A 14,510-nucleotide genomic window follows, 5' to 3' on the forward strand; every position below is an offset into this window, starting at 1 on the left:
TTCCGACAAACGCACAGGGAACGAATATTCGTCTTTCACAGGTTCGTTTCGATGAGAGTTGGGTGACATGGACAGGAGTTTGCTCAGGGCTGGATGACATCCGTAGGGGGGTAGACGTGAAGATGAACATTCCCCTTTAAAACGAAACCCAGTAAAATGTCCAAGAGGACGAGCGGCATCACTTTCGCATCCCTCAGGTTTGACACGCACAGCATCCCTTTCCATGATAGGGGTAGTGAGAACAAAGTTCCCATGATGCTTTACGGCATCGCTAAGGTCACAACGTACAGCATCGTACCCATCGCAAGGCTCACAACCGCATTCCACTTCCGAAGCCTCACACTTGAATTGTGCCTTTCTAAACAACTTGTTTTGTATTTCTCTGAAAGTATTCATCTTGTTCGCTCGGTCTTGGTAGTCACAATGAACTATCGATCTTGACCATAGCCCCCTTTTTATACTAGTCACAATGCAGTCTCCAGCTTGTACATCTTTCCTTTTTTATGTTTTTTAAGTCTTGTTCTGGAAGGTACCGTCTCTAAGGTACCGTCAACATTGTACCGTAGTGTGATGGGCGGAAAGGCCATAGAAAGGTAAGGGCAGTGCGGAGACCATCGAGTATGTTCCAGAATAGCTGAATCTTTATAGATACATAGATCCATTCGTAACTTCAGTCCGCAAGCGAAACACTGTACCTCGTATCCCAATCCTGACTCAGGTCCCAAGTAGACAAATCCTGTTCTAGCTAAAACATGCGAAGAAGGTAATCCTTCCCTATCCGTAGGCCATTTCTGAAACGTGTCCAATCGACGGGCACAATCACAATAGTCAGGTAAGAAGACTGGAAAATGGTAGGGCTTGAACTTGGAGTTCTCATCGGGTTTCTCACTCGATTCTTGCTGTGGCGAAGTCATCCTTCTAGCAGGTGACTATCCTCTTACAACCAATGTTTTATACCAACGTGTCCATACGGTAAGGTGAAATGATTGGGAAGTCGCACTCGCTTCTGGTACACGATTTGATAGACTTTTTCCAAGGGCCGACTGACGATGTGGTGAGTGGGTAAACGTACAATCTTGTTGGGTTGATAGGTGGTCACTTTAAAGTTTCCATCCTCTCCGGATTGCAAGGCTTCTTTCAATACCCCAAAGTTGACCACACGACTGGTACGATAATTCAGAGTCAGTCCTTTCACTTTGCACGTCGTGTGCACTTCTCCTTGTTTGTCCCGGTATTCGTAGCCGTAATTTTTAGGACCGCCACTGACGAAACTTAGAATCTTGTCGTCGGGATGCTCGTCTATCCAGGCTCCTAAACGGTCTCCTTCGATGTCAGGGTGCTGTTGACTCGGGTGATGGATGTAAATGCAACTGTCCGTGTCAAAGTACAGGACGCGTTCCCCTAACAGTTCTAAAGCTTCGTACAATTTTAAGCGAGCATGAGCTGTCACGTAAGCCGCAATGATGACATTTCCAAAAGGGTCGTCTTGTACAAAGTCCAGATCTTCTTCGTAATTGACCAAGATCAAATCCTCGCGAACGACGTCCACGTGTTTCATGTATTTGGTTTTGTCGTGAATCATCTGGAAGTAGCGGGAAGGTTCTGTCAAATATTCCGTCTTGGGTAAACACGGTCGTTGTGCCATTTTACCCCACAAGCAATTTAACATCACTTTGGCAAACGATCGCCTGCCTTCGTTTTTTTCGATGTGGTCTAAAGTGATGCCTTCTTGTTCATAGTATTTCTCTTTGAATTGTATTTGGTCTTCGGGAGTGTGACACCAGGACGGATAGCCGCTGGCTTCTTGTTTCAGTTTCAAAAAGGCATCCACGTAGTCGGCGAAAATGCCTTTCTGACTGGGATCACCCTTGTGGTATTGTTGTGTCTTGGGAAAGTGGCAAATTTCGTACACTTCTAACAGTTGGTATCCCATGTCCAGAGCTTTGAACAATTCTACGCTGACCCAGGTTCCCGTCAAGGCACGTTCTTCCTGGGTGTGATGGCAAGGCTGGTCTTGGTTGCACGTTTCGGCACAAGTACGGCACAATGGAAACATCAGTTTGCCTTGACAATGGTGAGGTAAGACGGGATGGTATAGGTTCGTGGGAGGCAAAACTTTACACTTGATCAAGCCTTCGTATTGTCGAATGTTTTTCAGGTCGATGTGTTCCGTCAGCAATTGTGGGTGCCCTACAGGAAAGCGACAATATTTGCACACGTAGGGATACAGCGAACACACGTCCAAGTATTTGATTTCTTCTCCTTTCTCTTCGTCCGCTTGGTACAGCAAACAGGTGGCATTGGTCCTTCCTCCGTACAAACTATCCCTGGGGTTCAGCGGGTCCATGAGCTGGTAACTTTCCACGAGACGTTTAAACGCGGGATCGGTTTTCATACGGTGATCGTACTCGTGTTCCCACATTTCCACCACTTGGTATCCTTCCTGTTCCAACTTTAGACGCCGCTGACATGTGTCCTGGTACAAGTCTTCCATGGTTCGTTGTAAAAACTGATTTTTAGTGCTACGGTCAGGGTAACAGACGGGACATCCGTGAAATAAGCAACCGTTAAACTCGTACACGATCTTGGGGTTTTCTAAGTCCCAGCCATCGACCGAATACGTTCCGATGGTCTTTTCACCCCCTCCGTTGCGGGCATGCTGAATCCACTTGTCTTCCTTGTCGCACAAGTAATGTAACCAACGTAGGGCTTTGACCGAGTATTGACGTTTGACAAAGTTGGTCGTTTGAGGGCTGATGACAGCCACGGTGTGGCATGAATCGTTGTCGATACACTAAGGAACACGCTTTGGCAATGGTGCAAGCTTCTTTCAAAGGATCGACCCCTCCGTGTTCCATGAACAGTTCTCGAAATTTTCCACAGCAACGTCGTAAAATGTCCACGTCGGAACGACAATACTTTAACATTTCTTCCTGAAAGTCGAAAGGGTCCGAGGCGTGAGCCTGGTACCAAGCGTAGAAAGCTTCTCGTTGTTCGGTACGCATGTTGTCGGGGTCGTAATAGTGAGCCTCGGGCAAATGGGGTAGAACGGAGTGTTGATTGGCTTCCGTATTGAAAAAGTGTGGAAAGTACCCTTTAGCCATTTCTGTCATTCCAAACGTTTTAGGCATTCGACTCAAAGGCATGGCCAAATAGCTCATCGAATCTTTAAACTGCACTTGTCCCACTTGCATGGAAATGATTTTGGCTCCGTTCAAAGTCACTTGAGGACGCTCGGTGCCTTGTTCCGTATAGTATCTCAAAAGAAACTGTCCATCGTATCCGGAGAAATTGTGAGCCATCACCGTGGCATGACGATGACAATCTCCGTAACGTTCGATGTCCTCTTGGCTCCACGTGTTGTCGACGGGGTCTAAGACACATTGTGCAAAATCGGCTAGTGTGTTCGGTCCCCGAAAGATTTTTTCACGCCCTCCAGGAATCTTGCTGCAGTGAGGGCAATGACTGAAAATAGGTTCTTGAATGCACTTCTCGCACGCTCGATGAGCCACGCAAAAATTAGGAATGTTAATGCCAGTCTCTTGCATGCATTCGAAATCGAAAAAGATGAAATTGCCTTTCTTCTTGTGACCGTCCTCTTTCTCTGGTGGGGGTTGGTATTTTTGCATGTAGCATTGGTGTTCCAAGTCCACGATGTGGTGACAAATGTGACATTTTTTCTTTCCTCGACATACGTGTGCCTTGGCATTATTGGTAAGTATGCCTTGTCCACAGGTAGGGCACAATCTCATCAGTTGACAAGCACATTTCTTCCGTGAACCTTGCGTTTTCAAATGTTGTTTGTAACAGGTAGGGCTGACAAACGTGCGCAGACAAGTTGAACAAGGCACTGGTCCTTCGCTCAGACAGGGTGGAGAGGCCTAACATCCTGGGCATTTCATTCCACAATGTTTGTGTTGCTCTCGATTATTATAACCACAGTCACATTTCTCACAATAATAAATATATCCCAGGAATCCAGTGATAGTGGTAATGGTATCAAAATGGTCATTGTGATAATAAACATGAATGTATTTTCCGTCCTTAAAGTCTTGGCCTCGAAACAACAGAGGTCCGCGCACTTCTTGAGGGTGTACTTTCAAGGTGTATCGTGGACCTAGGGCATCTTGCAATTTTTACATCTCAGGAATGCCACAGGGTGTGTCTTTGGACAGGCCAGCTTGTTGCAACAGGAGTTCTGCTTCGTTTCGTTGTTTGGCTCGGTCCGATTGTCGAATAGTTTTCCAGGCTCTTTTCCATTCTACCGTATCGTTCTTGTTGGCATAGGTTCGTCCCACCACGATGGCACGGGCTAAACACATCTGGTCCTGAGGGTTGTTAATTTGGACGAGACTCTTTTTGGTGTTGCGAAGGTCGTCCACCAATAACATCTTTTTGCGTCCAGTCCCTTGAGGAGGAGAGACGTGGGTCATGTCCAGTGTGGCTTTTCCATCGGTGATGTCAAACTGGTCATTAGATTGTTGTACGTGTTGAATCTTGTCCATGACTTTGGAAGTGGTCAATTCTGCAGGGGTGCTAAACTCGATCCAAACAGGGGATTTCAAACCGTCGTGTTGTATGGAAAGTCTCAAGCGATCGTCTTCTTTGGGTTGACATTGTCGCTTGAGTGCAGTGAGCAAAGAATCCCACACCCCAGTGATAAACACTTCTGCTTTCTCTAACGGCACTTCAGCCTTGAAATCTTTAAACTTCACCGTGTATTTGTAAGCCGTGGTTCTAAATTTTCTAGAGGAGCGCTTTTCCGTCTCTCGAATGGAATAGTATTTTTCAGGGTTGACTAGGGGTGGTGAACTTGGTTTAGAGGGTTCGGATTCTGGTTCACTCATGTCCTCTTCAAAATCACTGGCATGAATTTGTGCCAAGATTTCAGCCCTGGTACGAGGCGATAGATCACGTTTCTGCCTCTTACTTTCTTCTTCTTTCTTCTCAAATGAATAGGATCGTTTCATCTTGAGTGCAAAACGTCAAATGACTCAAGTTTAAACACCATAGACTAATTTATAGTCATGGCAGACCAGCGTATATAAAAGGGTGTGTGTCTTGTCCTTTCACTATTCATTTCACTCTCAAACCGAGCACAACGATGGAAGAGACTAGCCAAATCGAACGTTTCGTCAGAGCTTTGCGAGGGGTCATTAGAAAATTCTCTTCAGACCAGCCCACGGACTACTCTCCTTCCTTTCGAGATAAAAGTCAAGATACTTGCTATATCTGTCAGAAGAAAGGGCATTGGTCTTCAGAGTGTCCAGACCGTCAAAAAAGAACAAAAACAAGGGCTAAAAAAGACAAAAGTCAAGATACCTGTTATTATTGTAAAGAAAAAGGACATTGGTCTCCAGATTGCCCAAAAAAGAAACAAGAGGAGTCAGAAGAAAAGAGGAATTCTTCAGAAGAAGAGAGGGATTCTTCGGAAGAAGAGAGGGATTTTTCAGAGGAAGAAAGCAGACAGGTGAAGAAAAAGAAACAGGAGAAGAAAAGAAGAAGGGAAGAAAGTGAGGAGGAAGAAGAGGAAAAGAGTGTGACGGTGAAGAAATTTAAAAAACAGAGAGACTAAAGAAGGAGACAGAAGAAGTCAATGAACTTTTTATTAAAGTGTTGTGTTGTGAATTGTGAATTGAATTGTAACAATGGATAAAAGAATAAATTAATTATATAAGGTAAGTGTCTTTGAGTTATGATTTTAAAATAAGAACGTACACTCACGCACTCATACACAGACACGTACTATAGGGGGTAAAATGGGCTGTTAATTATTTTTTTTGTTGAGTTATTGGCAAATTGAAATTGTATTTCTTTTCGAGAAATGTGGGTGGCCCTGAAAAGGGCCTTTTTATTTTGGTGTAGGGGTGAGTTCAAGCGATCAACTTTAACTGCCTTAAGCCTTTGCCACGACCAAGGCCTACTTCTGGACTGCGTAATGTTGATGATGATTGGGTTGAAATCACTAAGGGTGGTACGGTAGGCTTAGTCACAGGGTTAACGTGTTTAGCTCGGGAAGGTCGTATTCTCTTCGGTCGTAATAAAGAAGTCTGATACATTTGTTTCAGACTCCTTAACTCCGCTAAAATGTCCAACATTACCGTGACCGTTTGATTTTCACCCTCTTGTTTCTTTGCTGCTACTTCTTCTTGCTGTTGCTGCTGTTGTTTTTTTCTTACCTCTTCTTCTTGCTGCTGCTGTAGGAGAAAAGCTTGTTCCGCTTCCTTTTGTCGTTGTATAAATTTCTCCAATTCTTCTTTCTGTCTCTGTCTAAAATTCTCCACTTGCGGTAATGAAGAAGGTAACGAAGGTTCCGGAACAAATTCTTGCGAGGTAAGAAAATCCACAAAATCCCAGTTCACCTCTTCTGAAAGTAAGTCCGGGTTCCCTTGGGCAGTCTCCCCTGCTGGTGCACCCCAATGGATCGTTTTCTGAGTTTCCGTCATGTTGAATCACTGTCGCATAGATTAACTGTACACAAGCGCTAGCGAATCTATATAGACCACGTGACGTCACAGACTGATCTCTTCGGATTGGATGCGGGCTGACTGAATTTTGTAACGCGTGTTCGGATTGGTGAATGAACTCAATCCGTTTCAATCCTTCCTCTACCTATAAATAAGCGCAATTCACTGCATTGATTCACCTGTTCTCGTCGCTTCAAGATGTGGACCACAGTCGAATCATCCACCCTTGTGTCTTCCATGATGTTTAGGACGGACATGCTCATGTATGTCCGGTCCAAGTGGACCGTTGTCGACAAGTCAGACACCAGTCTGTGGATACGAAGAGTGTACGTAGAAAGACAAGGTTGCCTCAAGAGGACACTGATTTATGGCCCTCGAGTAAGACGCAGCTTGAGGACAAGAAGATGCCGCAGATGCTCTTTATGTTAATGGATACATTAACATAAACCCAAAGGCCCTTTTCAGGGCCATCCATATTTCTCGAAAAGAGAATGACTTTTCAATTGCCTACCCCTTTTTTTAAAAAATTTAAAAAAAAAAAAATCCCATGTTTAATTCCCCCCTTGTCCCTAAATAGACCCACACTTTATTCCCCCATGTTCAATTCCCCTTGAGGCTAAAGTGACCCAAGACTTTTTCCCATGTTCAATTCCCCTTGAGGCTAAAGTGACCCAAGACTATTTCCCATGTTAAATTTCCATTGGGGCCTAAAACGACCCAAGGGGGGTCTGTAATGCTAATTCCCATTGAGGCTAAAGTGACCCACTATACTACTAATGTTCCATACTAGTTCAAGCTACACTCCGTATTGCAACGAAAGGAAACTTTATCTATGAAAGCACTGCATTGATCTTTAGACTTTGACCCTTGACGTGTAAGACTGTGGAGAACGGGACGATGCTCTCATTATAAGAAACCTTCGACAAGTTATACATATTTGGATGATTCGGATTTCAACACTTTATTAGCACTTCCACACTATAAAACCAGCATAGATAATCATGCTGTCTTCTTCGATAGTATCTCTGGCAATACTTCTCGTCTTCTTGTTAGGAACTAAATGTCTTGAAGGACCGAGCCAGCGAGGTAAGAAAACTTTATACAATAATACAAAATAATCTCACATTTAGCGGAGCATAACTGTCAATGTTCGCTCACTCCTTAATTGACACAACTGATATAAAACATAAATTACAATAAAATATTCAATTTTTGTAGGAAATTTAAAAATGGCAAGAGAATACGCCCTTTAGTTGCCATAAGGTATCGAGCTTGCGATAAATTAAACGGAAAGCATCATCAAGGGTATAACGGCCGTTTACCAATTTAGATATTCCAAATACGATTGTCTTCACAGATGTGGTGCGATTCTTTTGAGTCTCTGGCAACCTAAATGTACGTAGCTAAAGTTTTCGTGCTGAAAATGGCAAAGTTACAAACATATTCTTTTCTTCAAAAATACCGATGTCCTAAATTATTGCACCAGCTATCATTTATAAGTAACATTTTTGATGCAAAATTGATGATACAAAATATTTGTTTTGAAACGGCCATAATTCCAGAGACAATATTTCATTGAATAGGAAATCATAGTAATCAATGGAGGCTAACAGCTCTTCTCTGCGTTTTTTCTCATACCCATATCCAGTTGTCATTAAAGCAAATATGCAGACATTTTTTTTACTAGGATTTCCGCTTATTATGTGATACGTTTAAGTACTTCTGGGTCCGATTGCTTTGTTTAATGAAGATAACATTGCTTGTTTTTGTCAGTCTCACTTCCTTACGAGCAGAGGCGTAGCAATGATATTTTGCGCCCGGGGACGAACTATAAAATTGGCGCCCCAGCCCCCTCCCCGTTTAATCACATTTTTGAATATTACCCTTGTTTACTTATTATAATGTAACGTTGTAAGCCTCATTTTGGCGCCCCTGTACCTTGGCGCCCGGGGACATATGTACCCCCCTGCCCCTCCCAGCTACGCCTCTGCTTACGAGAGCATTTCTTGGATGCAAATACTTAGATTTTAATTTACAATCATTCTGACAAGTCTTGCTCAATGTGTTTGAGAATTTATCGTGAAGAACTTTAACATTTTTGATAATTAACGTTTCACTGATGCGAATACAACAGATTCTCTTGCAACATGTGTGATTAAATGGATCGTGCTGACCACATATACGAAATTTTCCATATTTTAGTACTATCAACAATTGTGTGTCTTAATTGGATAATTATTTTTATATTCCAAATTACATGGTTAAATCTTGCATACAATTACGGTTTAGGTTCCTCTTCATTATGCTTTAGAAATCGACAATATTGAAAGGCGATTGTAATTTACGTTAAAATACATGAAACAAATTTTATGTATCGTATTCCCGGTACCCAGCATTTAGGATCACATTTTTTCAGGTGTAAACTGTTTTCCTCACATGAATCAACAATGGAAACTTTAGGGAAACATTACGTGGTCAGGCTGATTCTCCAGTCAATTTTTTTTAAACATCATCTTTAAACCTGTTAACATTTCCAAGTATAATTTCAAAACAGGAGACTTCAGTTAAATTAAAATGCCATTTACGAACATTGAGGCAAGTAATTTGGACAATAGGTCTTTATTCTTGATATTTAGGGCTATGCTATATACATTTAAATATCTATTCATATTGATAGCTTTCCAAGAGATTTTCTTTCTGAATTCCTCTAAACGTAATTGAACGATTGAATTGCTTCTGTTTTAATTATTTTGTTGTTGTAATTTTTGTAGGGTGACTTTAATGCCATTTTTCAGCACATGGTATACTATACATGGCGGCCATTATAAATGGTGGAGGAAGAACCCGGGAAAACCTCGGAAAGAACCACCGACCCACGAGAAGCTACTGGCAAGCTTTCTCACATACCCACATTGGCCGAATCCGAGACTCGAACCCACGCATAAAGAGGTAATATGGCAAAGATCCGTAACGGTGGGCGCTTTAGACCACTCGGCCACTCGGGGCACCCGAATTATGTTGTAAATTTAAGGTAAATTATTTAAAAATTATTTTAATTTTGATACATAGCCGCATTCGAGGAGTCTGGGAATCATACGAGCCGCCAGGTATTAAGTGATCACTTCGGTACACCATGTTTCAGTGATAAAAACACAAGGTAAGAAATAAGAAGTTGAGTGGTTGTAGTGCTGTGACTCCTAAACATAAACGATTGCTTGTTTTTAGTGTTTGAGCTTGTATTGTAGTTACATGAGCTGAGGACAGCCAAACTAATTGAAAGGATTATGAATAAACCTAGAATGAAAAATACAGTACCATCATTTTATTAGTATTGATGACTGTACTAACTTATTATGTAGCCCACGAGATATCATCTGCATGAGTTAGTAAACTGTAATAGCAAAGTGTTTGAAGAAATTCAATTAAAAATCTTCACAATTGCAAAATAATTTGTAACCTTCGTGTCTCGGACTTTAAATCGGTCTTATTATAGCAGTTCTCCACATTCCTTAGTGTAGATAAGACAGATACCAATACACGTTTATCTTCTGGTGACCTTTGAGATTGCTAGTTCACATTTGTAGTTGCCAGGGAAGATAAAACGTTACAATTACCTGTTAGCAAGAGTTAGTAACAAATTATTCCAAAAGACACGTGTCAATTTCAAACAGTTTTAAGCTGTGCTTTGACTGGTGAGCTATAAGTTCAACAGAACAGTAAATCTTATTTGTGTCAATCACCACTCCATGTAGGACTGCGAATCTCCGATTTTAATGTGATTGAATCCATGCTGGATATGCGTGTGCCGCGTGGGAGGGTCTACACCTAGTATTATATCTAGAGTAATATGGCGTCTGTAAGATAACCAACAGATTTATGTACCGCAAGTCGATTTGCATTGAATCATTAATCTCACAAGCGCACGGCCGCCGTGCACGTTATCTGTGAAGGAATAATCGCATGGCCGCAATGTACGTTGTCTGGAAAGACTAACTGCACGACCAGCAAGTGCCTCGTTAGCAAAGGCCATTTGCATGGCTACATTGTCTACGAACTGGAGGCGGCCATTCGCACAGTCGGATGTATTTAACATTGACGTTAAGACATTCGCACGTTAGTCCTGCAGTTGAGTGAAAAACTAGCTTTATTTGCACGGAAGTCGCGTACTTAGTATGATGAACGTTTCAGCATTTAATAGTTAACGCTATCATAAAACCAAATGTTTAAAAGTATTCTCATTTTCGATATTGATTAACTGTAAGGCCACATTTGCAAGTCATCGTAGGTACAACTGTACAATGTCTAGAGTTTAGACCAACAAGTTGTTTTTTGCCTTTGTTTCCGATATGAAAACATCCATATGAGGACATACTTCATCATCATCTTTATTTCATGGAAGATTACATGATATAAGAATAAATCATCTGAATACAATCAATAAATATTTAAAAAAAAATTCTATATTAGAATACAAATTCTTACACAATATCAATCAACAAAGTGTTCGTCAACTCATAAGTTGCAAGTTTCAGTACCTTATTTACAGAAGATAGCTGAAGTTTTCTTTGTCGATTACTCCTGATGGTAACCTTTTACCTAAAAGATATTGTAGTTGCAGCTCATCTTCTGCATTAAATAACGTAATGTGCAGGTTCAGGGGAAATTTATCAGTAAGGAAATCCCAGAAAGAATTTCGAAAGTTCGACATATAAGGACAACTAACACAACAATGAAGTATCAAGTCTGTATAAACATTTCCACATCTAATACACATATCAAGCTGTGTTTGTGGAACAGCAGCCCATAGTTTAGCTACATATGTAAATACCTTAGTGTGTTGTCTGGTTTTAGCCGACTGCCACACTGAGGAAGTTCGTAAGTATTCGTGTATCGAAGAGAATCTATCAAAATCTGCTTGATTAGACATACGAACTCTCCAGAGGCTATTTTCAAGACCAACAATTTTTGATCTTACAATTTCTTTCCAATTATGTTTATCTGGAATTTCAGAATGATGTAAATAATCAGTTAGATACACGAGCAAGTCAAACTTATTTGAGGTATAATATAAATTTGAAATTAACCCGCAGCTTGACATGCATCCGCTCAAAATGAAGTGAAATAACGCAACGTTAAACACACGTTTAGTATGTACATTGTTAGGCATCAAACACAATCTGTGTAAAAACATCAATTTTCTTCTATCAATTTCGGACTGCGCTGATGTCCATCCTAGCATTCCCAGGCAATGTCTGATCTTGTATGTATTGGAAAACCTTGTAAATGTTTGGCAAAATACCCCAGAGTTTTATCCAATAAAGCGAGGTCACTTTTTGAAATGTTACACCATAAATCACTTCCATAAAACATTGAAGGGAAAATTACCTTTTTAATCAAATTTGCAGCAACCAAAGGATTTAAACCATTCGGTTTAATGCCAATACCAAACAGACCGTGAAAAGATTTTTTCCCTTTCTTGCATGCATCGAGTATTGCGTCATGCGACGTCAGCTTTGAGTTAATCCGGTGACCCAGGTGTGTTGCCGAATCGGTAACCGGCAAACATGACGGGCCAAGATACCATTTCGCCACTTATTACTGTAGTCGTATGCTATATCTAACAGCTTTTGTAGATTGCTAGGATATATAGCCAAAAGTGAAATATCATCAGCTAGGGTTGGATTTCCCACAGCTAAGGATCCAATCTTTGCTCCAAATCCACTATTTTCTAACTGTAGCAGCAAGTCATTTATAAATATTTTGTACATCAAGGTTGACAAAACACCCCCTTGTCTCACTCCTTGGCCAATTGAGAACCAATCTGAAAATTGCCCATTTACAAGAACTTTACTCTGTAAATTTGTATACATGTTAAAAAATATCAAAAGGGATTTACCCGTAATTCCCAACGTGAATAATTTAAAAAGCAGTCCTTCGTGCCACACGGTATCAAATGCCTTTTTTGTATCAAGAAAAGCAGCAAAAACCCGTGAACCCATGTTTACATTATATTGTACTGATTGCAACAGCACAAAACTCGCTGTTGTGCAGCCTAAACCTTTTTGGTAACCATGTTGTTGTGAACTGGGTATACTAGAATTAGTATCTTTGAGTCAAGTTACCAAACGTTCATGAATAATTTTCTCAAAGGTTTTGTAGATAACAGGCAGTAAAGTAACAGGCCTGTAACTTTCGAGGGAGTTCTTTGATTTTCTGTTACCTTTGTACAGTGGTATTACTAACCCTTTTTTGCAATCTACAGGTATGTAAGATTGATCAATCATCCGAGTAAATAAAATTGTCATATACTCGATGAGGTAGTCGCTGCCATAGATCAAATGTTCATTGCAAATTTGATCATGGCCCGATGCTTTTGATTTCTTTAGACCTTTAATGATTTCTCTTACTTCGTTTAAACTGATACTGGTCTGTAAGGCCTCGATAAGGCTTACTTCGTCCTGTAGACCCCGATTTAATTCTCTCTCTATAAATTCATAAAAGTTTCCGTCAAAACTATGGTTTAAATTCCGCGTGTGAATGTCAGCAAGTTGTTTTTTGCCTTTGTTTCCGATATGAAAACATCCATATGAAGACATACTTGATTTTGCAGGGTCCACTTATTATGCATATGGCTTATCGGACCACACGCTACTAATACGTTTTTTTGACTGACATTTTTATCCAGACGGTATGAATAAAGATGCTTCCATTGATCCAGGCCATTAAATCCGAACAAACATTCACCCTTTAGCTTGAATCCCTGTCAGAACGGGACACGTGTGTATTCAGCGGCTGTTGATCTCGTATTTGTATAGCTGATGAATTCTTTAAAATCAGTACCACCCCAAGGCATCACAACGCATTTTCGCTATATTGCGAAGTCTTTATCACCGGTACTGACAAATATGTGGGACGGTTGAGAAAAGTTGCTAAAGGAACATTAATAACCCAAGTCTGATTTCAATATATTGTTCGTATGCCCTGTGTACTGAGTATCTAGGAAAGAATATGTGTCATGTGGTGGTTTGGTTATTGTTATCATGAGGATGATAGACCGCGGTGTTATTGCCCGGATCGAGTAAATAATAAACTAAAATATAAAATTTATAAATAGAATAACTGGAGACCTGAGCCGAAATATAGAATAGCACAGCACCAGCACCCCCCCCCCCCCGCTGTATGCAGAATATAACAAGTTGATCAGTTATATAAACAAAATTAAATCGAACATGACATTTTGAAAGATACACTTATCTAACAAATAATTACCAAGTTTATAAAATTAGCCGTTCTGTTTAAACTGGAAAGACAAATTTAATGATGAAATTGAGTGAACGATCGAACTTAATTGCCCAGCATTCTTGCATAACATGGTTGCGTGCTGGTCCATCGAAACTGAAAGTTGTTGACAGGTTAGATTGGACGTATTCCTTCATCCCTCCCCCCCCCCGCTTCCTTTTTGTTCATTGAACGTAATTTGTGTACTGTATGGGTGCATATTTGGAATTATTTCCCTTGTAAAGTAAATAATATATACAATATTTGTCTTTTGGATTTAAACATGTTCCCCTCTCTAGCTATGTCAGAAATCTTGGTATCGTAATTGAACAGAAACTAAAGCTAGTATGGGTACGTTTGCAGCCTGAAAAATCCTATTACGAGGAGATTAATGTCTTTGCCCAATGGACTATTTTGTACCCCCCCCCCCCCCGGGCTGAACTAAGATAATCTAGATACTCAAAAGACCGGACGCACTGCCGTTAACTACAACGCATGGACTGCCTTAGTTTGTCGGCAGGCAGGCGCTAGATTTCTCGGCTAAAATAATTAACATCTTATTGTATAAGTGAATCAATAAGATTCATTTCATGTCTTAACTACAGTATTTACTAATTAACAATCCATCACGTGAACCTCCTACGAATAGGACTAGTCATTTCTTAGCATAAATGATTGATAACATTTAAGACAAATAAATTGACACAATTATCTAAAGAAATTCTTAGCAAAGAAATAATGTAAGACAGTGGCGTTACTCGGGTT

General features: G+C 40.7%; 1 protein-coding gene across 1 annotated transcript in view; it reads left to right on the forward strand.

Moving 5' to 3' along the window:
* Positions 1-7,349: 7,349 nt before the first annotated feature.
* The window catches only part of LOC149794475 (A disintegrin and metalloproteinase with thrombospondin motifs 12-like), a 100,873-nt gene continuing 93,712 nt past the window's right edge, over positions 7,350-14,510 (forward strand). The window contains exon 1 of the mRNA XM_089966573.1: positions 7,350-7,553. Within this exon, the coding sequence (XP_089822699.1) occupies positions 7,469-7,553 (85 nt within the window). The 5' untranslated portion in view covers positions 7,350-7,468. The remainder of the gene's footprint in view (positions 7,554-14,510) is intronic.

Source organism: Sinohyriopsis cumingii, chromosome 8 (genome assembly GCF_028554795.1).
Source record: "Sinohyriopsis cumingii isolate HCF-2022 chromosome 8, ASM2855479v2, whole genome shotgun sequence".
In the NCBI taxonomy this organism is placed as follows: Eukaryota; Metazoa; Mollusca; class Bivalvia; order Unionida; family Unionidae; genus Sinohyriopsis; species Sinohyriopsis cumingii.